This window comes from Tinamus guttatus, unplaced genomic scaffold (genome assembly GCF_059628265.1).
Source record: "Tinamus guttatus ecotype Peru unplaced genomic scaffold, ASM5962826v1 Tinamus_guttatus_pri_ptg000530l, whole genome shotgun sequence".
Classification (NCBI taxonomy): domain Eukaryota; kingdom Metazoa; phylum Chordata; class Aves; order Tinamiformes; family Tinamidae; genus Tinamus; species Tinamus guttatus.
Window position 1 is genome coordinate 1,276,788 of NW_028289064.1, and position 23,091 is coordinate 1,299,878.

Sequence of the window (23,091 nt, forward strand, 5' to 3'; positions counted from 1 at the left end):
AAAAAAAAATCACAAATCCATAGCTAATCTGCAACACAGCCTTGGACTGTGTTATGAATTAATAAGCTCTAAAGTAATTTTACAAACTTTGGAGAAAAACATGAAGGAATGAACTTGTTCTCAAAAAATATTTAGTTTCAAAACATTTAAGAAGTATTTTAGTGTTTAGGTGAATAATACTGAGGGTAGCGTTTCAGTCTGTGTACAAACTAAGTTCCCAACTAAAAGTAATGCAGGTCTTTAAGAATACAGATTTACTTTTGTTCTGTGATAGAACTTTAAAATATTTGCCTGAGTGCTTTTATGGTTTTTTGCTTTTGTTTTAAATAGATTTTCTGTTTGTAGTAATAAGTATCCTAGAGATTAAAATATTGATTTTTTTGATACTTGATATAAAATATTAAATGTATGATATTTTCTCATATAATTGTTAAAATACTTATCTCTGCCCTCAGAGATTATGTAAACATAGGCAACTAAGCAATAATAAGTGCTTTCTGTCTCTGTTGTGTTCTACATGAAATTCAATATTGTTATATTGAATTTGGGGAAGAAACAGTAAAATAGTATTCAGTCAGAAGCAGCGAGTGTTACATAAAAACACTGTAGTCCTCATTTCTAGCGAGAGTTATTTTTTGTTGGTGTTTTGGACAAGACTGAGCTTAGACAAAATATGTGTGGCCAGTGTCTTTGAGTAACGCTCAGGTTTTGAGGCAAATGCTGCGGAGAAGCAGCGGAGCTGCCTGCTGGAGGCCGACGGGCTGCGCAGAGCTCGATGGCGGCAGGGAGCCCGTAGGCGCTCGCGGTCGCTGGTCCGTCCTCCCCGTATTTGCTCTGCCAGTGTCCAGGTGCAATGTACCAACCTCATAAGGATACGTGGATTAAAAAATCAATATGAGAGGGAGGTTGTAACATTGGAAAGCTTTCTAAATTATAATGTAAGGTAAAAGCGATGGTGTTAAGAACTGCTCTGTAAAATCCATTGCTCTCAGGTGGGTTAAAGGAGTAACTCTATCAGAGCAGGAGAGCTCTCTCTTCTTGTGTGGTTCTGTGTTAGTCTTCATGCAAGAAATTTCCTTCCTTTAAGAAACAGAAAGTATCTGAATTTTCTTTCACTGAACTTTTGTGGAGAAAGCAAGCAAAAAATCACCAATTATTTCAATGATTTTTGTTTTTGGTACTAGCAGCATATCATATCTGTGGTTGCAAGGCGAGCGGTGAAAGCTTGTGTGTGCTTAACCCCGTGGGCAGGTTTTGGGCTCCCTATGTGCAGGGAGGCCTTGGAGAGGTGAGTGTGTAACAGCATGGGGCACTCGGCTGCATGCAGGTACAGAAAGCACCATCCTGTTGCCAGAGCAGTTCTAACAGTGCTCTGCCTCTGCTCCCTTCTTCATCTGAAAAACTGGCAAATCCCGGCATAAACCCTGTATCATGGTATTTCAGTATCTTCTGTTAGTTCAGGCTGAAGCAGTTTCTCCACTAAGAAACAAGGTCTTCATCTCTATGTTGGAACCAATCACAAAATATGATGCAAATTGGCAACTGCAAGCATGAAATGTCATTGATCCAAAAATTCATGCACTGGGTGTCTTGTAGTGAGATTTCCTTTTAAACTTCAGCTTGATTTGTTCTTGGTTTTGAACTGGAATAATTTTCGATTTTCTTCAGCCCTGGCAAGGAAGCTATACAATAAAGAAGCAAGAGATAATCAAGAATGCAGTGAAGAATAAAAAGAATGCAGTGAATTAAGAATGTTCTCCTACTTAAGAAAAGAGATGTTGCTAAAGTTTGCTAAGAAACATGGAGATTTTTTCATGTTTCCAGGGGAATGCATATGATTCTGATTCCCCGTCATTGTGAGGAAGATGATAAATGCAAAGATACATAGCAATGGACAACAGTGCACTGGTTCAAGCAGCAGCTAAGTCTCCTACTACTCATTAAACATAGTTTTAATTTTTTAAAAAAAGTAATCATATTTTAATAATCTGTTTCTAATAAAGAAGAAGAACTAAAGATTTCTGTTGTTCTGCCCTCCTTTGGAATGCAGCAGATGTTCTGTTTTATTGTTCCATTGTGGCCATTATCTGAACAATTTTAACTAACAACTTCCAGTGTAGTCTAAATTGCCTCACTTCCCATTTGGCTACTGGGAACACCTGTGTTTTCTGTGGAAGGTGATCTTTAACCTTAAGAGTTAATGAGCAGATTGCAGTATGATGTGCTGATAGCTGGAGTTTCTTGCTCTCTGCTCATGTAATTGGGAAGTGCTTGTTTTGATACTGATGGGCTTGTGTAGTCCACTCTGGCCTCTTACATCTCCCTGGACCATGCTCTGACCCACCCTAATGAAAGGTCGGGCAAAGCACCACAGAGCTCTGCACGGAGCTGCACTGTTGGCCCTCCCACGTCACGGGCCTGGCTGCTTCGTGCGTCCCCTGCAAATGAGAGTTGGTGGTGGTTCATTTCCTTACTTGAATGTTACTTGAATTCAGTTTTATGCTTGTACCTGAATGAGTGGAAATAATATTCTTGATGTCTTTATGCTTCTCTGCTTTGCTTTTGAGCTTTATTAGTCCCTGTGTGCAGAAGGGCCTTCTGCTAAAATCTGCCAAGGTGAACACGTGGTGCAGCGTGACACGGCCTTTTGTCGCCTCTAGTGGAGCTCTTTTACTCCTCTTGGTCATTGGGGCAGACGGGAGCAGAGTGAAATGTTAGCTGGCAGAGATTTGGTAACACTTCCAATGAGTGTGTTTGTGAACTTGCTTACAACAATGCTGGTAAATGTTTCAGGCATGAAAGAAGAAGAAAATACCATTAAAATTACAGATGTGGTTTGTCATTTTTAATGGCTGTTCATTGGTAGGTTTTTGTTGTATCTTGCTTTAAAAGATGTATTTTTTTTGGTCACATGAGAAATTCAGAAAAAGCAGTAGAACCTTTCCCACCATTTTTGTACACAAAGATACTAAAAATGTGTGCACAGATGTATCGTTACCTGATGGAAAAAAAAATTAAAGATTATAGTTGGGTTTCCTTGATTTCGTATTACACTTAAGTTAGAAGTCTATCTAAATAATTTCTATAACGAAGCTGGACTTTAGGTAATTCAGGGTCAAACCCAACTTGAGTTGTGAATGCCCCTGCCCAAAATGTTGCATTTTGATACCTCACAGTGGCCTGTGAGCTGGATATGAGTGTTTGTTTTTAAATCTCAGGCGGAAAAAAAAAATACTGTGTTTTTTGAGACTCCTGGCACTTGAGGAGGCCGCTCACCCAGCCTTCGCGCTGGGCAGAGTAGGCTGCTCCAGACTAGCGCAACAGCGTTCTCAAAGATGGAGCATTTCCTTCATGACTGGCAAAGGAACAGGTTTTTTCCTCGCTGTTTCAAAGCTATTTGAGGTAAACAAAGATCATAGCCAGCCCCTCTGTGGCTCAGTGCTGAAGGCAGAAGCATCCCTGCTGCCAACTGCTATTTGCTATATGCCGTGTGCACCGCAGACCATCCTGAACTATTCCTGTTGCGATGTTTCCAACAACTTGGACTTTTTTTCCCCCCCAGCCTCAGTGGAAATGCTGTAGATTTCCCTTTCCTGGCTGCCTGCGGCTGTGCAGGTTGCCAGGGCCACGGCTGGGGTGTTGGCAGGCCTGGGGGTGCGAGCGCATGGGGGCTAGGGCTTCCCCGTGAGGCCGCCGCTCAGCACGCGTGCGGGGCAGGTACCCCTGTGTTTCCGAAAAGTCAATTGCTGCCACAGGTCATGAGCTGGTGGATGCTGCATTCGGTCTGGATGGAGAACCGGGAGGGAGAAACGTTCCCTGATCCCCTTTGTAAAGATTTGTGCAAGGCAGACTCTTGGCAAGGGATTTTAATTGTGCACATACCTGTTGGATGTTAAGCATGTGTAACCCTTTGGTTCTCCAATATGATCCACGTATGAGGTGACCACCATCTGCCGCCTTGGGCTCTGGGAGGCTGAGGTAGACTTATTGTTTGCAGTCCAGAAAAGAGAGGAGACACTTCAGGACAGAGAAAATACTACTAAGTTAAAAATGCTCATGCTTTCTCCATGGCATTCTGAAGTGGTGGATTTTAGCGCAGATATGAGACTGTGGAAGCTTTTATGAAGTCCTAGCTGGATGTTACTCTATTGACACCACCATCCCAGACCAGCAAGCTGAAGAGAGAAGGGAGTAACCCTGGGCAGGGAGGTTGCATGAGGCTCCTCCAAGGTGAGCTGGGCATGCTCAAGGCTCTTAGCTGGCTGGTGGGCCACACCAGACCAGCATGGGCCAAGCAGATGCACTGCCCACCCCTCGCACACGTACATGGTGGGTAACCACGTGCTGCTGCCCACCTAAGGCTACCCATAGCCTGTGTCACCTCGAGTTCCTCAACACTGTCAGGCAGCATCGAGAGCTGCAGAGGGTCACATTTTCTCTGTTTATTAGGGGATGGATAGTCAGTGCAAACCCCAGTCTTTCTGGGCTCGATTCTTAGATATATCGCAAATGGATATAGCCTGGAGGAGGTGACAAATAATTTTGATAATTTTCATAGTATCTAGTACTGCAAAGGAATTGTACTCTTTATCCGGCCTCCCACTCTTCATGCAAAGGAACTGCTGTGGGTCGGGGAGCAGAAGGAGAAGGGAATGGGGCACCGGCAACAACAGCAGGTTTTTCCTGATTGAGACCTGTTGAGGAGGGAACCATAACATGCATTTTTCACATTATATTATTCCAGGTTCTTTCCCTTTGAGCTCCTGCAAATTACAATCTAAATCCTATTGTTGTATCTGTGTTTTTGCCTTGTGTGTAGGAAAAGCTTGCAGACTTGTTCCTCTAAGTGAACCTTCCCGAGCCGACCAAAAACATTTAGACATAAACAATATACAGTTTTCATATTACTCTATTATACTCACTAGCAGGAACAATTTTACCATTCAGTTACTTTTTTTTTTTTTTTTCCAAATTCTGGCAAAGATAGTGTCTGCCAGGTTTCTTCCTGTATCTCAGAGGAGTGAGAAGCTATCAGTTCAAAGCAACAAGGAATTTGCTCCTGCCACTGCAAACCCTTGCATGTATTGCAAAATGACTTTTGAATGAGGATGCAAAGTACTCTGTGTTCATTATGAAATAATTATAACTAAATATCAATCTGAGTCTTATTAGATAGGAGTGATCTTTGCTGAAAGTGATGATGCTTCTATTGTTACACAGTTGCTTGAGGAAGTAATGAATGGAACAATATTTTACAAGAATTTGCAGCATATGGAGGGTTAGAAGAGCATTTTTTTTTTCTTAATCTGTAGCAATGGTATGAAAGTAGGTAAGAAAGAGGCACTTTGAGATGATAGAAGGAAATCCATACAGAGCGCACCAGAAAACTGAGGCTTTAATTCATTAAAACATACTGAAGTGTAATTTTTTAACAGAGAACAGAGCAGAACATTTGTAAGATCTGGCATTTTTGTCTTTTATTTTGACATATGAAGATATATATACAAAAAAAAAAAGAGAGAAAGGAAACAGAGGATATAGGTAATTACTTTTTAATTTCAGTTTTAAAGATGTTTCCCTAATCAGCTACAAAAGTCAGGGTCAAAGAAAACTGAGTTTCAAGGTACAATGATCTCTTTTCTCCTGGATCTCAGCATTCCTACATAAGAAGAAGGAATATTAGAGAAAGAGAAAAAAAAGATAATTATTTTGAAAGAATTCAAAGTTTTAATGTTACTTCATTGTTAAAATACAACTGTGACAGGTCGATATTTTCTTATTTTTAACTTTCAAAGTCATCAAGCAGGCACTGCTAGGGAAAATGGGAAAATTTAGGTTCTACTAGAAGAAATTGAAAATGATAATAGGTACGGGTTTTTCTTTCACTTTATAATTAGACTTTTTTGGTGATGTGGTTACATTATCATCCATTCTTTCAGGGATCCAAATTTTCTATGCATAGGTTTTTATGACACATATATCAATATAGTTTCATGTATTTCTAATAAGTATGCAAAAGCACCTTTTTTGTTGTCTTTTTAATTTGGCCGGACAATGTGTATTTATTTTATGTGCAGATACTGTGGCAGTTAGGAACGTATCACACAGCTGTCCGATTTTGCAGGCTGCGTCTCACAGCCCCCTCATTCGCCCCCCGCCGACTGGAGCAGGCCCAGTCAATGCAAGGCAGTGGCCTGGCCTCTACGTCCCGCTCCTGCTGGGACCCCCTGCCAGATGGGCCCTGCCTGCTGCACAGGGCAGGGGCGTGAGGAAAACAGGTAAAACGGTTGTGGTTTGTGCTGGTGTTACCACGGGTGAATGCTAGTGGGTCCCATTTTAAAGCTAAAGAAATAAGAAAGCAGAGAACAAAATTTAATGAAATAGAAAATAGGTATCAGAGAAAGTGTGTAAGCTCTTGGCTTAAGATGAAAAGCTAGGAGAACAAATAAAAATATATGATTTAGTGCATGCAATAGTTATGAATATGAGAAATTGTATGAAAGCAAATTTTTCTCCTTAAAAGAAATGAAAGGCAGTTGTAGTTACTTAATAAAGAAATCCTAATTTAGAGAAATTCATTCTAGAAGTTAACATTGTTAAGTGTAAAGATTTCTTTTAAGGATAGAAGTACTAATTAACCAAACTATGTCATCTTAAGCTTCTAATAATTCTGAAAGGTAGAGCTGTGACACTGAATAGTCAGCAATTAAGAATGAGAAATCAGTGTAGATAAATTAACACTTTTCACTTGCAAGGTATAGCAGTTATAGGTGAATGATGCCCAATTAATGTAATATTTGCAAATATTAAAGTGTTTGATAGAAATTTCAACATCTTGGAAATTCCAAGTTAACTTGGGCATAAACACTTCAACAAGATTTTTAAATTGGAGCAGAAATCTTTGCAAATTAATGTGTCAATCTAGAGGTAGTTGTCCAGTAAGGTGTCATGAGGATTCCTGCTAGACTTGGTTTTATTTAATGGTCTGGAAGAAGCAGTATTGTAAATAGTACATTAATTAAATTTCCAGATGTTGCTAAAGTAGGAGAGGAGAATAATATGAATTGAGGAAAGATTAAAAAAAATGCAATAGAGATGTAATGCATATACAATTTAATTCAGTCTGAATAAAGAGAAGCTAATATATTTGAAGAATATTGATCTTAAATTGAACACATACTTTAATTAGAAAGACAAAGATGCTATAATAAAGCTATTGAAAAAGTTTAGGGATTGCAATGCATACTTGGAATTCATACGACAGGAAAGGCCAAATGTGATTATTCTTAGGTATGTATTAATGCCCAAGTGAGGACGCTCCTTGTAAGATGGCACTACAGCTATCTTATAGGTGAAATACATTTTTCTAAGTGACTTATGAACAAGTTAAGCCTAGAAAAATATTTAGAAAAATGAACAGCAACAGTGAATTCAGATAAGGCAGAGGTATGCATTGAAGGTATGCATTGCTTAGCATCATGTGGTGATGAAAAGCATGGGCAATGCTATAATTTTCTGAGACGTGAAAGGAAAAGATAGCTCTGCAGGCAAAAGGGAGATTACTAGTGAAAACTGGGGAAAGAAAAATTCAGAACAAATAACTCTTAATATTTTAATTAAGTAAAGAATATTCACTTTGGGAAAGGTTCAAATTCTTTTATTCAATAGAAGTTATATAGAAGTAGACTGGATTCCACAGGAAGGAAGGCTACTGCTGTGGACCGCAAGGAGAGTGAATGAAGCCTTTTCCATTGCTCTTGTGCCCACAACTCTGCTGCTCCAGAGATCTGCAGCTGGCAACGTGGTGTCAGTAGCGCCGCCGTGTCACATCTCTCCCAGCAGCCACCTGCACATCACGTGCTGGCATTGGCTTTTGCAATGAATCACGTACTTTTCCAGGGAGTAATTCTTTTCTCCTAAGAATGTCCTTATATTTTTAAATATTTTACTCTTCTCTAACTAGATGCCTACATTTGGTTTGCACTGTTTTGTTTTCTTGTAGAGAATTATGGGCTTAGGGTAGTTGCTGTTCATAGATATGTTCACAGTCAGTTACTGTTCTTTTTTTTTTTCTCCAATTGTTCGTATTTTGGAGAGGAAAAACTTCAAAAACCTGTGTTGGTAACAGCGTCTGTGTTCTTTGGAAGTAAGCATCATCTTGTCTTTAGAGGTTTGTAAAAATGAAAGATGATCCGATCTAGGGGGCTTGTGATTTCTAAGGTTATAGGGAATGTTTGGAGCTCCGTGTCCAGCTGAGTGAAGACTTGAATTAAACCTACTGAAATGTGAACTGTAATCATAGGAGCTGTGTTGGTGCATGAAACTTGAGGCTAATCTAAGTATTTTTTAAAAGATGTTTCAGTTAAATAATGCTAAATAAAAATGTAGATAGATAAAGTCTTAGCTTTTACTTCCCAAAACTTCAAACTGAAAGAAACAGGCAGCCCTGCTTTCTGATGCCTCAGGATGCTCCTGAAGAGCCTGATTTATCCTCTACTTATACTCTAAACAAACATGTGAATGGTACGGGGAGCTGGATGGGTGTCAGAGTTGAATCTCTCTCTCCCATCCCTAGACCTTCACTGCCATTTCTGTGCATACAGTCCACATCTTCATAGTTATGTATGTTCAGACACACTTCCTTGTTGAAATCTGCTGTTTTCCACAGAGGTTTTGGTTTTAGTGAATCATCATTTCCCTCAGAAAAAGTTTAGACTTAAGGAGAAAAAGAAAAGTAAAAACAGAAGTCCCAATCAGGTCTCCTCATAAGTCATGGTCACAGCAGATTGTCGGTGTGTAGGTGGCTAGAGGTGACCTAAAGATCATTTTTCATTTCCAGCTTAAAATCACTGCAAACCAAAGTGTGTGAGCTGCCAGTGACACTGAGGAAATGAAACATCAGTTCAGAAACATCAGTTCAGAAACATCCTCCTTCACAGAGGAGAGCGGTCCTGGCTAGGCTCTGTATTTTTAATTCCCGTAAACACGTCCTCCTAAGCTGGCATCTGAGAAGAAATGGAGATGGGAACATTATGTATCTGTATCTCTGTATAAGCTCTGCAGTGAAAACCGTCGTTCTCATTCAGTGGTCCCATACAGGGCAGGTTTACGGGTGAAATTTGCCAGAACCTCAAATACTTTTGCTCGTGAGCATATTTTAAAATCAAGAAAGGTGATGACCCTTTTAAAATAAAAATGGAATTGGTGGCTGGAAAGAAAGGTACAACTGTGTGATCTTAACATTTACAGATGGTTATAAAATGTATGATGGCTGTTTTTATAATTTATAGTGAGACTTCTGTTCTTTTTAATAAAATGAGGCTTCCAGTCCACATTTCATGTTTACGATGTGGGCATTTTGTTATCCAGGTTATTTTTTATCCTATGACTTTTATCTGTTATCCTACTTTTTTTTTTTTTTTTTAACTTAGCAGGTGCCCTACACACAACTTAATGGCATTCTCTGTTACATATAGTTCTTCTCAAATTATGTTGCTGAACTTGTGGCTGAATGCTTATGGTCCTTGCATATGGCACAAGAACTGAGTTAGTGGCAACTTTCATGATTTTTAATTTAATATTTCCTTAATTCTTAGACTTTAAAACTTCCTGTAATTCATTATTAGATTTGCCATTTCAAGTGCTTATTTAAAAGGCACCTTAGCCATGGAAGCAAATCAATATTTACAGTGCATTAGTGCCATGGAGAATTTGAAGCCTTGTGATTAGAGTTCATTGCTGTTTTATCCACTCTTCAAAGAAACCACAGACTTCAAACGGGTATCAACCATCATCCTGGAATCAGTGACATTGCATCGGTCCCTCGCGTGCTTCATCTTGTGGTTTAATTATTAAGTTCCTTTCCTTTGATTTTCCTTTTAATATTTCAAAGTATATCCTCTTCAAATCTATGAATTTAAGTAAAGCAGAAGATTGTAATGAACAACATATCAGTAGAAAGAACCTGTGCAATATTTGTTGTTTTAATGGATAGTATCAAAACTGACTAGCAACAATCTCTTGAACTGGAACGGAAAAGAAGTATAACGGAGGTTATCTTTCTATCTTGTGGCTAATACAGTGTGAGTAAGGTTCAGTTCCTGGATTAATAGCTGGAGAGGTATTGTCCATATCCACGCAGCATGCAGTAGAGCTAGCTCCATTTGCCTGCCCCATGCCAGCAATAAAAACTGAATTTCTAGTTTAATTTGGCTTTGCATACATTCAACCGGCCCAAGTGATTGTGTTTCATAGGAATTTGTAGTTCCTAGTGGTGACATTTGTTTAGCGAGATCTATCCTTACGTGTGGAGCCATTCTTCTGAAGAGAAGCTAGAAATGATCAGGCTGTTTCTTCTCATTGGCAGAATAACATTTCCTTGGGGATCTGAAAAGCGTCTTACAAAACCTCAAAATACCTCAATAACTGATTTAATAAAATTCAGTTGGCTATATTAAAGTGACTTATCAATCAATGAGTTACATAGGGAGACTTCTGCCATTTATGTTTTTTTCTGGAACATATTAATATTGGGGAATCTCTTGGATGATTAACCTGAATGGGAAGAACTTTCTGCTACTTAGCATGGTTCAAACTGTCACTTTTTAGTTGCAAAGAAAAAGGCAATGACGTGATAATTGCCCTCTCTTCTCCAAATGTGCTGACTTCGATTTCCTTTCCTTATTTCTTTGTTGGCATTCAGCTTTTTTTCCTATAGAAGTTCACCAAAATCAACTTGCGTTATGTCAAGTAATTTGAAGAAAGAGTGTAAAAATAAAAGAACATTTTGTTATCACCGTGCTTATATATAGATGTACAAGCATAAGGAGCAAGTGAACTCATGTTTGAAAATGAGACTTCTATGTTGCAGGCTTGGTAGCTAAGGCAAACAGGATAATATGCACGGGCTGCTGCTTGGAACAAATATAAATGGGTATTTTTCTTAAGTGGCACCACTCATACTGCAGAGCCACTTTCTTGCCCAGGCTAATCTAATAAATGAGAGTGTGTGCGCAGAGCTCAGCCCGCAGCACAGATACCTGCGCTAATGGGTCACTTCATTATGCTTGGTGGGGCTGCTGCCTCTGACTACAGCTGTGTCATCTGTGCTGTGCACATCTCCTGGGATGGGATAGTGTACTCGTATTATGTTTACCATCTAGGGGAGAAGGAGAGGCTTTGCCTTCAGCTGCTTCATGAAACCTGAAGGAGCTGAAGACAAGGCAATCAAGGGAACCTCTGTTATGAGTTGTCTGAGTATATACTTACTGAGTAATCAAAATCTAAATAGAATTAGCTCAGACCAAACATGCATAATTGAAGTGTTCTTCCTAAAAAAATCTTTAATTACTTCTAGTTCCATTATTTTAAATACAATATGCATCCTTACAAAAGAAAGCATTGTCTTTGCAGAAAACTTACTGTAGCGAATGTCGTAAGAATTTTCAAAAGAAGTATAATGATAGCGGGGAAAAATATTTGTTAATCCTTATTATTTACCAGATTGGATAGAATGACTGTTCTGGTGTCCTTTCATGTACTACTAGCACATGTCCTAGCAGCAGTAGTCCTAGTTTCTCCAAGAATACAAAAAAAAAAAAAAAAAAAAAAAAAACCCACATTTTCTTTTTGTGTGGCTTGACACTCTGAGGGTTTTTATTATGCCATGCAAGATAGGATTCTTTATGTTAATATTATTATGTGTTTCATTAACTTAAAGATATTTCAAAACTTGGACTATTGGACTATCAAACTCCTGTTCTTGGTCTTCTTCAGAGCTTCTTCAGAGACTGCTTCATCAGAGCATAAAAACTATTTCCGATTTTCTTTTTTGGGTGTTGTCCAGTGTGACTTTGCCAGTAACTGCTGCTGGCCTGTCATATCTTTCACTTTTTCAATTTTTGCATTCAAGGTTCTGAATGCAGTAGTTAAAAGAAATAAAAATGATAAATCACATAGGTCGCATCAATTCCCGTATTGAACAGGAGGGTGCTAAGAGGTCATAAATGCATGCAATGAGAATTCTGTTTGTGTGAGAAGACTACAGATGTCTGGATGAGACTACAGATGTCTGGGTATTTGTTGCAGGATAATAAATGAAATGGGAAAAATTAAGTTGTGTTTCAAAAGAAACTAAGTTCAACTTGCCATCATAGTTTCCAGAATGGGTTTGACCTCTTCACGTATCTAAAAAGGATCTCTTTTCACTCAGTCTGCCTGCCTGCTACATCCTTTATTACTAATGAAATATTTTTATTCTGTCAGTCATGCCAGCTGGAAGGCGAGGGGAACCAGGGTAAATGAGCATAGATCTTGTTTCAGCTGTCAGAAAGTTAAGGGCAGAGTGGAGAAAGCAGTCACGTCCAGGAGCTTTGAGAAAGGCACAGAGTGTACGTGCCTTAACAGGGGAGGAGGACGCCTTTCACTGCGAGGAAGAGTTTGATACACAGGTGCCCACGTCTGTATCTTGGCAGCAAGGTGCTGGGGAAGGACTCGATCTTCAACAGCACAGGCTTGGCCCTATTAAGGGCTCCGAGTCCACCCTTTATTCTGACACTGGGCTGTTAAGGTTAGGCCTTCATGTACTTCCTCTTTAAAAAGCTCCGTAAATGACCATAGACTGTTAGTTCCCCAGGCTTATGCTATTTTTTTTTTCTGCACAGAATCTCATGGATATTAGCTGTATCGTATTTGTACTTAAAAAGCAAAAAAGCTTGGCGAGGTTCAAAGAGTTTTGTTTGGTCCTTGTTTTCCTCAGACGCTCAGGCAGCAAGGCTGTGGTTCTGAGCAAACGCCCTGGCCTTGAGGAGCTAAGCTGAGGTCACTAACGAGCTACTCTGCAAAACCACATTTGGGCAAAACCACCCATCCAGAGCTTAAAACAATATTTTTCCAATGATATGAAAAATGTATTTAATCTACTCAGTGTTTATTTACTGTCTGTTTCATTCTTCAGATATGCCTCTTCATGTACGACGTAGTAGTGACCCTGCACTGATTGGCCTCTCAACCTCTGTAAGTGATACAAACTTTTCTTCAGAAGAGCCGTCACGAAAAAATCCTACAAGGTGGTCCACAACAGCAGGATTTCTCAAGCAGAACAACCCCGGAGTACCCGGTAGTCATGAAAGAAAGGTATTTCTCCCATCTTTCTCTGATAAATGAGAAATGTGCCTTAATCTTCAGTTGTTGTTTTGTCCTTCTCTAACCTGCTCCTGCTTTATATGTTTGTTTTAAGGCTTTGCCCAACACACTACATCATAAGGAGAATACTGTTGCAGTTATACAAGTGTCCTCCTCTTTAGACTTCCTCAGTAATATCCACAGCGGGTGTTCTAGAAATTTGATTTTGCCGTTAACTGTAGTTGCAGCTCTGCTTACTCATTACTTTGCAAAGCAGGACCTAAATAGGCACATTTCCTTTGAATGCAATTAGGCCATGTGTATAACGATTTCTACTGATCTCCATAGAAATCCTACTGCCACTGAATAGTCTGCATCTCTGCAGTTAGTCTGGCTCCTTCTTTTCTGCTGTAGCATTGCTAGCTCCTTACTTTCTGAGACACTAGTCAAGTAATGCAAAACAAAAACTGTGAATATCATCTCTCCTTGATAACATTAAAACAGTGAAATGCAGTGTGTTTTTTTTTTCTGCTTCATTTTTTTAGTAAGATTTCAGTATCTCTGCATGAACTATATTAGTCGCTAGAGAAGCCAGCAGAAATTTCTCAGTGCAATTTTGAAAAAAATTGAAAGAAGTATATTTCCTTTCTGTACAGCCCACTTCATTGCTCAAAACTGTGATGGTCATTTAAAATCAAACTCAGAAGGAAAAGAACATATATTTTCTAATAGAAATGAGTCATTTGTATGAATGGTTACACTGTGGAAATACCATTCTGACTGTACAGCACAAAATCCTTTTGGAAATTAAACCACTTGTTTCTATTTCTAGGTAGTATTAAAAAACAAAGACTCCACACCCTCGACAAGCAGATTGCAGATAATGAGGCCTTTACTTACTGCTAATAAACTCATCTATCTCTAGTTACTTCAAAAACATTAAGAAAAATACAATAATCATAGGCATTGAAGTCCACAATCCACAGAGAAACCACAGAGGTGTCAGTTTAATCTGATACCTTTCCATGTCTGCTTGGTCAGGGTGCCTGGTAGGTAAGGTTCTATTATTTGTCATTTGGAGTGGTGTGGCACAGACATACTAGTTTGGAAAGCTGTCTCTTATAGTGTTCTGAAAGCAGATAAGCTAGTCCATGTGAAGTGTTAACATTTCCAGCTATTTTTTCTGAAATCAAAATAGGACTACACTTCATTACTCCAGACGCACAGATATTGAGGGCCTTGCACAGCATAATCAGATTTCTTTGAGTGTCTGAAGTTAGCAGAAATTGAAGAGAATTGAACAGCTAATCTTTCACACTAGTCTTCTTGCATCATTAGTTGTACTTACCCTTGATTTTCATGGAAATATTTGATGTGCGTTGGACCAATATGGAAAGGAATTCATTTGATCTCATGTAGTGATTGTAAGCTAGGCACTTTAAATCAAGAAGATGGGAGAGAACTAATATAGGTTAATATAACAGATACTCATAAGTTGTTTTACCACTTTTTAACACACTGTATTCATTAATCTCCTGCATGGAGCAGGTCAAGAATGTACTATTTTTAACAGGTAAGATGTTGAAAACAACTGGAAGTAAATAATAATCACCCGTGTAAAATATGTTACGAATTAATCTCCTGAGTTCAGTTACGCTAAATCGCTTATTAGTGTTTCAGTTTATTGATTTCTTCATGCCAGTCAAAATTTCATACTCAATCTCTGTATTAGTGACAATTTCATCTGTATTACTATTTCAGAGGGTGCATTTTTGTAGTCTTTTTCACCAGTCGCTTACTGAGGTACTGACACAAAATTTTTGCAAACATATTTGGCTTTTTGAACAGTAACAACTTGTCAATTTTTTTTTAATATTAGTTTGTTTTCTTCAGCCAGTCAGATAACAGAAGGAGATGGCTGTGCTTTGTTCCAGACAGTTTCGTTGATTATAGATGACATAGATGTTTCAAGCAAAGCAAAGAGAACATTCTTAATTTTCTGCTTTGTGCGTTGGGCTTGGGCACCCATCTATCTTTTGTGGGCGGTTGGCACCGCGTAATGTTTTCACTGCAGTTCTCCCTCTTGACAGCATAAGAACATATGTTCTTGGACTGAGATTTGCAACACAGTTGTAGGTTTGCAACTTTACCCCAGCAATATCTGTGCAAGTCTTGCAGAAGCAAGACAGGAAAGTCTGGGAGAGTTGCCAAAAGCTTCGTCCACCTCCAGACTCCATGAAGTGACATTACGATCAGCCCTTTACCTCTAGAGAGAAATAATTGACAGGTAGAAAGCCTGTCCAATTCTGGGGGGGATTGTCAGAGGGAGACTGCATGGATCTGGCAGGGGGATTTATTTCTCTGGAGAGAGTGAGTGAGAGAAGACTCCTTGTTGGTGCTTATGTCATTTGGAGACAGAAGAATTTGGAATGGCAGGAAAATGGGCAGAATCCCAAGATGAGAGGAAGTGGGTGGGAATGCTGCCCCGCACTGAGGGCTGGGAAGGGCTAGGACATAGGCCAATAGTTCTGGGCAAGAAAAAGGGAAAAGGGCACTGGAGAAGAAGCAAAAGGTAGGATGCTTGATGGATTCTGTAGGAGGAATTCTTCTGTGTCCACTGGAAAAAAAGAAAGAACAAAGTGATAGTATGGTTTGGTCCATTTGTTGAATGGAGTGTTGAACTTAAGACAGCTATTTATTATGATAAACAGGATGCTTTGGGATAAAATCCTTGCACTGCTATGGAAGTGCTCTGAGAGCTCTGTGGGTTTCTTTTTCTTTTTTTCTTTTTTGTGTCACGCCACTGTGAAGATAGAATTGATTGTTAAACTATTACAATACACTTTGTTTCCTTAGAATAGAGGATCTTGATTAATTTTGGTTCTTTATGTGCAGCTTGAAACCATACACACCCTGTCCCCAGCTACTTATTTAATTGAAGAATTATTATTGCTCATTATTTAAAAATTATTGTAGTGGTGGTAACTGCACTCAGCTGGATAATTTCCTGAACTCCTCCTTCTATATCTTTTTCATGGGTGGTATCAATCAATTAGGTCTCCTTATATATGCAAGTATTCACAAAATTTGTTTCGTGATTATCAACAGCTCTATTAGGTAAATTCACTTCTTGGGATTCTTTCTAAAATGAATATTAAAATCACTTTCAAATACTTCTGTGTGTGAGAGACATATTGCCTAGTAATTCAAGGCTTGACTTAATCTTTTCACTTCTTTCCTTGAGTCATTTTAATGAAACAAGAAGAAATCTCTTAGTAAAAATAACTTCTCAAATGCCTGCGGTAATACCTGATTTGCAAGCTGTAATTTTGTTTAAATTATGTTGAACTGTGCGGTTGAACAGATTGTGTGCAGCTGAGGCATTCGTAGGTGTTTTTTCATATTCTTGTTTTTTGAATAATTGCTAATTTGAATCAGATTCTTAATAATTTAATACTAAAACCAATTGGCTTAACTAGCTGGCCTTAAAATGTATGAGTTGCATTAATGAAAATCAGGTTTCATTTTCCTTAGATGTTTATGTTACTGTACTAGAAAAACATACATATAGGAACCATATATTTTGCCTTTCATAACAGTTAATTATCTGTTTATCTTTTTATTTTATTTTTTTATTTGCATCCCTTTTCATGGTGAAGAATTGCATGTCATTACAAATAGTTATCTGCTTAGATCCTGATCCTCTGAAACATGCCCAGCCTATCTGGTTAACCTGCCTTGCTTAATGCAGGGTTCTGCCATCGCTAAGTAGCTGATGAAAAATTTTGCACTGTGACTTTTCAGAATTTGGTTCAGATATTGTTGCCTCAAAGATAACAGCACCGAGGAAGTGAAAATGTGCACTAGGAAGGACAGCTAAAGACAGTGCAATGAGAAAGAAGAATGACGGTGCACGTTGTGTTCCTGGGTTCACCCACCTGGAGCAAAGAGAATGGCGAGGTGCTCTGCGGGGCGGATCAGCAAGAGGAAATGTGCAGTGGATGGTTCTTGGCACATATTTTCATTTTTTTTGTTCTTTTTGCCTTTGCCATTTAGTCAGCCGTCAGGTTTTTTTGTTTGTTTTATTTTGAAATGTGTTTGACCTCTGAATGTGTTGTGAGGATGAGAATAGCTACATCTTGCAGAAATACATTTTTTGGAATGTGCTATCTTCCTGCTTGCAAACCTTATCTTTGTGAGTTCTCTAAAGTGCAGTGGAGGAATTTGGAAACCATATAAGAGGTTCTTTGATCTAAATCTCATCTGTGTTAAATCCCTTAGCTGTAAAGCACTGTGAGATGCCACGGTCTTCTCTTGCAGTTATCTTTACTATTCCTATTAGGTTGAAACTGATCAGTACGACTTCTCAGATTGTTGGATTGCAGGTTTTTTATACTTATTTATATGAAAGATAAAATGCTTTCCAATTTTTTTTAAACAAAATATAAAGGTTTATTTGTGTAATGACATGTCTCCAAATAGGAGAGAAGCATATATACATTATATGAAAAACCTTTAACAAAAATGATGTGTCACTATGAAAAACAGATTCAAAATGTGATTCAGTTTCATTTGGCTCTAAGTCTTTTTTTACGTGGCTTAGTCAAGTCTGCTCTATTACTGTCAGCTAATGCACAGTGTTTCAATAGATTTTAATTATAACTTGCAGGGCTTAACAGCTCTGTACTGGGAGTGTGTGTGTTGGTTTCATTTTATAGCTAGGGACTCTAACTTGCAGAGTGTAAATAGATTAGACTGACTAGGGAACGCTGTGGGCTAAAAGACTGGGCATCATTGTGAGAGCCGGAGACTGAAATGTTGCTGCTGATTCATGGAAGCCTCTGTCTTGCTCATACTAATCCAAGAGAGCGATAGCAAATGCCAGATAAGAGCGCTGGTAAAGTGGTGAGATGCAACAGAATTGGCTAGGGAGAGATACAGAGAAAATGCCATGGGCCTCGTGTCACCTTTAGGATGTGTCTAAACCTCTGTGCAATGAAGATTGCTAACTGCTCTCTAAATAAAAAATGCAGAGATTTAAGCAGAAGTCCTGAGGCATAAAATAGCCATGAAATTTCTGTATCCTGGTTTATTTGGGCAGTGCTTTTTTTCTCACTTTTTGGCCAGATATTGATGAGTTTTGTCATTTCAGATGTGATCTCGAATAATGAGAGGAGGAAGAATGAAAGAGTTATTTAGAAATTTTGGAACTGTTTTAATGCAGAAAATGATGCTATAGGATAGCGATGGGCATCAATTTAAAAAACAAAAACTATGTGCGTCGGTTTCCTGTGACAGAAACTCTTTGCTGTCAGCTTGTATGGCAATGAAATGGTTTAGAGCAAATGCACACAAACAGAGCACAAGATAAAATAAAAACAATGTCTTATATTTCTACTGGGTCATAAATAAAGTTAGTGGTTTGCGTAGAATCATGTATTAACTGCAGTTGGAGGGCACCTCTGGAGATGTTGGCCATACCCCCTGCTCAGGCATCTAGTGCAGCCTGCTCAGGACTATGTCCTGGTGGCTTTCGAAGATCTGCAAGGATGGAGCCTCCACAACCTCTCTGAGCAACCTGCTCCAGCATTCAGTCACCCGCACAGTGGGAAAGTTTTTTTTTTTTTGTTCAAAGTGATTTTTTTTTTTTTGTAGTTCAGTATGTTCTCATAACCTCATGTCCTTTCACTGGATATCACTGACTTTCCATCTGACTTTTTTACAGAGCAGCTAAGGGTATTTCAGTGTGAGAAAAATGAAATTCTCTATGGGAGAGCTCAGCATTCCTGAGTTTCAAAATAATAAGAAACCCTTGCCCTGTGCACAGAGAGACAAGGAGCAAGTGTCTCACTAGCTGCTGTGCTGTTGGGTTTGCCGAGTCCTGTGTGCCCAGGCAGGAGGTGGCCGTGACCAGCCCTGTCAGGAGAAAATGCAGCAGCGCCCGCCATGCCCTCAAGAGGCGGCTAAAGTTGTGTTTTCCTCCCTCTCTTCTGTTCTTTTTCCCTTTTCTCACTCCAAGACACCCATTTGCGGAAGCCAATCTATCTAATTTCCCCTCTGTCCTCTAGAAGACACAGGAGATTAGTGGGTGGATATTCAAAAAATAATATGAAGAACCTATTGATAAGATACTGTAGAGGCCTGAGAGCTAGAGGGTTTTGTTTTTTTTTTTTTGCATTTCCACTGTGAGGCCGAGCAAGTCTGCTGGGCTCTCTTAATCTTCGTTCTTCATCTGTAAAACAGGAATAATACATCTCCGTGTCTCGGCGCTGCGCTAGCCCATCTCTCTTGCTGTACGATGACAGATGCAGCTGCCAGGCAGGTAGAGCCCCCGGCGCAGCCAGCGGCCTGCCAGGGATGAGGAGCCATGGGAACTGCTCAGGATGTTTCTGTTGTCCCTGCAGGAAGTGCCGGGCCCAGCTTCTGTCTCTGAAGGACAGTGAAGCTGCGCAAAGGTTCAAGTTCGTGGCGTAGGAAAATTTATATTGTAACGAACAGCTGCGGTTTCCTCTGCCATCTCATTTGGTGACGTTGAGGTATTTTCATGGTTGGTTGGTTGCCGCCTGCCATCAATTTTTTTTTAATACCACTCACCCTGGATTTGGGGAGGGATGAACTCTGTATCTGAAGAATAGCTTGATAAAGAAATCAATCAATCAATAAATAAATAAAAACAAGTTGGGTGCTTAGGCTTAGTCATCTCCTTCAAGGCCAGGAAGGCATGCATTTTGGCAGTAGTTAGTGGATTTGGGCTTTTTTCTCATCTGCTTAGCTGTAGCCCACATGAGTTGACTTGCACGGCTTTTGCAGTTCAAGAGTTTATGCGGATGCTTTTGTTTTCATCTTATGGTTGTTCATTGATGAAAAGCAGGTTTGGATGTTGGCTGTGTTGCTAGCGAGAAAAAGATGTCAGCTGTAGTTGAAGTACAAGGCTCTGCTTTACTATGTGGTTCTGGCATGAATTCAGAAAGGGTTAATTGGTTATTATTTAAGCCTTTTTAAGGTGATTGTATTTTTAAAAGAATTTATGTCATCTTGCTGCAAATACTAGTCAGGACATAGAACAGGACAAGGAGAGACAGCCAAGATAGGTAGTCTTGGAATAAAATTTGGATTTGTGTGGGGCTAATATGGCCAAGGGCTAGTATGGCAAGGAAGAGGCAATGAGCTCCAGGAGAGAAATACAGGCTTTCAAACTAGGAAAATACAGTCACCTTCTAAGCTTATCTCTGTTATTAAATGTAATACATAGCTGGGGGCTGAAACAGGTATCACTTAACCTTTGTTTTTCAACCTGATGGAAAGGTAGAGTTGTCCACTGATGGAGAAGGAAGCCAAAGCAAGGAGGCTCTGGTGAGATGTGAGGGGTCTAAGGCGACCATGCTGTTGTAAGCTCAGGTTGAAGGAGAAAAGTGCATTAGAGCTTGTATGTCTAAATACATATACAGGCCCTTTCCAGCAGGCCCATGAAAAAGTGCTGCCTGAGGTCTGAAATGAATCTTCAAGTGAGGCCGAGGTGGCAGGATGACCTTGGAACTTGGGCTTTTCTGGGAGCCTTGCTGAGTCCCCTGCTTCTGTTATTGAGGGTGGCACACAGCCGTGCGCAGCGGTGCCAGGGCCTGGCGGGCTGCATGGGGCAGCGCCTTCCAAAACCAAGGGGCACGTTCTTGTGAAGTTTCCCATACCCAGCTGGTTGCTGATTGCCTTATCACCCAAAATAGATTTAGTATGAACAGTCCATTTTTTAAATGCTAGGCTATACTTTTGAAATCACTTTATTAGCGTTTTTTTCCCCACTCCTGCAATTTTCTTCTGATTTCTTGGGAGAGAAGCAATACTGACACTGATAGTGAACAAACAAAACTTAACAAATACTTTCATCTAAATCTGCATTTCATCTAAATCCAAGAGGCCTTAAGCCTTATATGAATTTGGGTACAAAATCGAGAATCTGATGAAAATGGCAGGATTGTGCATAATTATATTGCCCATAAACAGATAAATACGTAGATTCATATTTAGCTGGGTAAACAAAAAATCTTTAGAGGCCTTTAAAGAAGTGCAGCAAAAAGAGGTGGGAATTGGCTAACTTAAGAAAATTTAAAAATAGAACATCTAATTGTACAAATCTTTTTATGCAGTCCCATTAGTGTTATCATATGAGAGAAGACAGTGTAACATAGTTCCAAGTGTTCTTAATTTGTTAATTTGGTCATTATTTTGCTAGCTTTGAAAGTCACAGAGGCCTATCTGGATATAAGAAATGAAAACAAACTTCCTCAGTAATAGTCTAAAATTGGCCTAGGTGAGTATTTCACTTTTATGAGAAACAGTAGTGAGAAATCGAACGGCTCTCTGAGTGTAAAACATACAAGAATCAGAGCTGTAGCTTCATGGCATTAATTCATTTATTTTTCTTTACAAGGAAGCTATAGAAAATGATGCTTTTTAATGTCATTTGAAAAAGCTTTCAGAAATAAATCCAGCTTCTGAATTCTGACTACAGAATATCAACCACCGTGTCTTATTTTGGTTGTTTCAACTTCTCTTTCTTGAAGTTTTATTGTGAGATTAAAAAGTAGCAAGAGAAGAACTTTTTTTCTGTGTCTCCATCTGAGAAATAACAATTCGCACTGTGCCTGGTAATTTTTGATTTTGCATGCATACATGCAAAGATTATGACATTTTTGATTTTCCTTTGTAAACAAGTGAGATCAACAGAATGATTTGGATTGGCAGACTCACAATTTTTAGTTTACTCTTAATTTAGCCCATATTCTTTGCCAGTAAATATCTACGTATAACACCATCTGCACAGAAAAACATCCGTTTGTCACAGCCCCTAGCAATTGCTTTTTTCTTTAAGTTAGGCCTTGCTTGTCAATCAAAAAATAGCACAGAAGATATGAATTGGAATTGCAAAACTTTGGAAATTTCGGAATGTAAGGTGATAGAAGTTAAATATAATATTGACTTTTAAATTGTCTTTTCCCTCGTTGAGATCTAATGGCTAAATATTAAATATGTATATTCTGCATCCTAAAATATTTTATGGGTAACTGGAAACGATCCATTTCCAAGGTCAGAGCTGAGAGGAAGCACAAAGCTAAGGTAATTCTTTAACACAGGAGTCCTCATTACTTTCCAATAAAAATACAAGGAGCCTGTTTATTAGGCCCTCAGACAACGTGAAGAACTGGTGCATGTATATATTATTACATTTACATATTCATGTTTGCATCATACAAAGAGGCATTTGCATCAATTATACATTTGTTATCTATTTTTTATTTATTTGTTAGTAACACCTTCCAGAATCCCACCTGAGTGTAATATATTGCTGTCCAGGAGCTAACATACTGTGTTCTACGTATTTGAGCATAAGAAGAAATTACAGCAACTTTTATTCAGCCAATAGATGCAATTATAGAAACTTCTTTGCTAAAAATCTGTCAAATAAAATGGATAATTTCCACAGATTAAAGATTGCCTCATTTCTCATTAGCATGAACAATTCTTGTCTAAGGCCATTGCAATTGCAGTGATTCTGTGACCTTCGTTAAGCCAAACTGGGGATGCTTCTAACGTAGCTACAAGTTATCCGATACCCTGCTCAAGGATAGACCTTAGTGGTAGCAGTTATTCTAAAACTAAATGTAACACACACTGTGAGAAGTCTAATTTGGATAGATGGGAGAAGACTAGGAATGTGAAATCTTCATTCTAGTCTGTAGCAAATGTTAGACTTCTGTGAACTTGAGCACATCAGCGAGTATCTCAGGGGTTCAGCTCAGCTCTTCCATTCTCACAAGGCCACCAAAGAGTTTTTTTGTTTTGTTGTTGTTGTTGTTGTTTTTTTGTCTCTTCTGGAAAACTCTTTAAATTGCTGTTACGAAGTGCAGTATGTATTAAAATTTGCTTTATTTTGTATTATCAACCCCATGACATGACACATCTTCCACTTTCCTG

General features: G+C 39.0%; 1 protein-coding gene across 1 annotated transcript in view; it reads left to right on the forward strand.

Annotated features, from left to right (window-relative positions):
• The window catches only part of PARD3 (par-3 family cell polarity regulator), a 435,290-nt gene that overhangs the window by 160,151 nt on the left and 252,048 nt on the right, over nt 1–23,091 (forward strand). Inside the window, 1 exon segment of the mRNA XM_088534020.1 lies at nt 12,956–13,134. Coding sequence (XP_088390146.1) covers nt 12,956–13,134 — 179 coding nt within the window.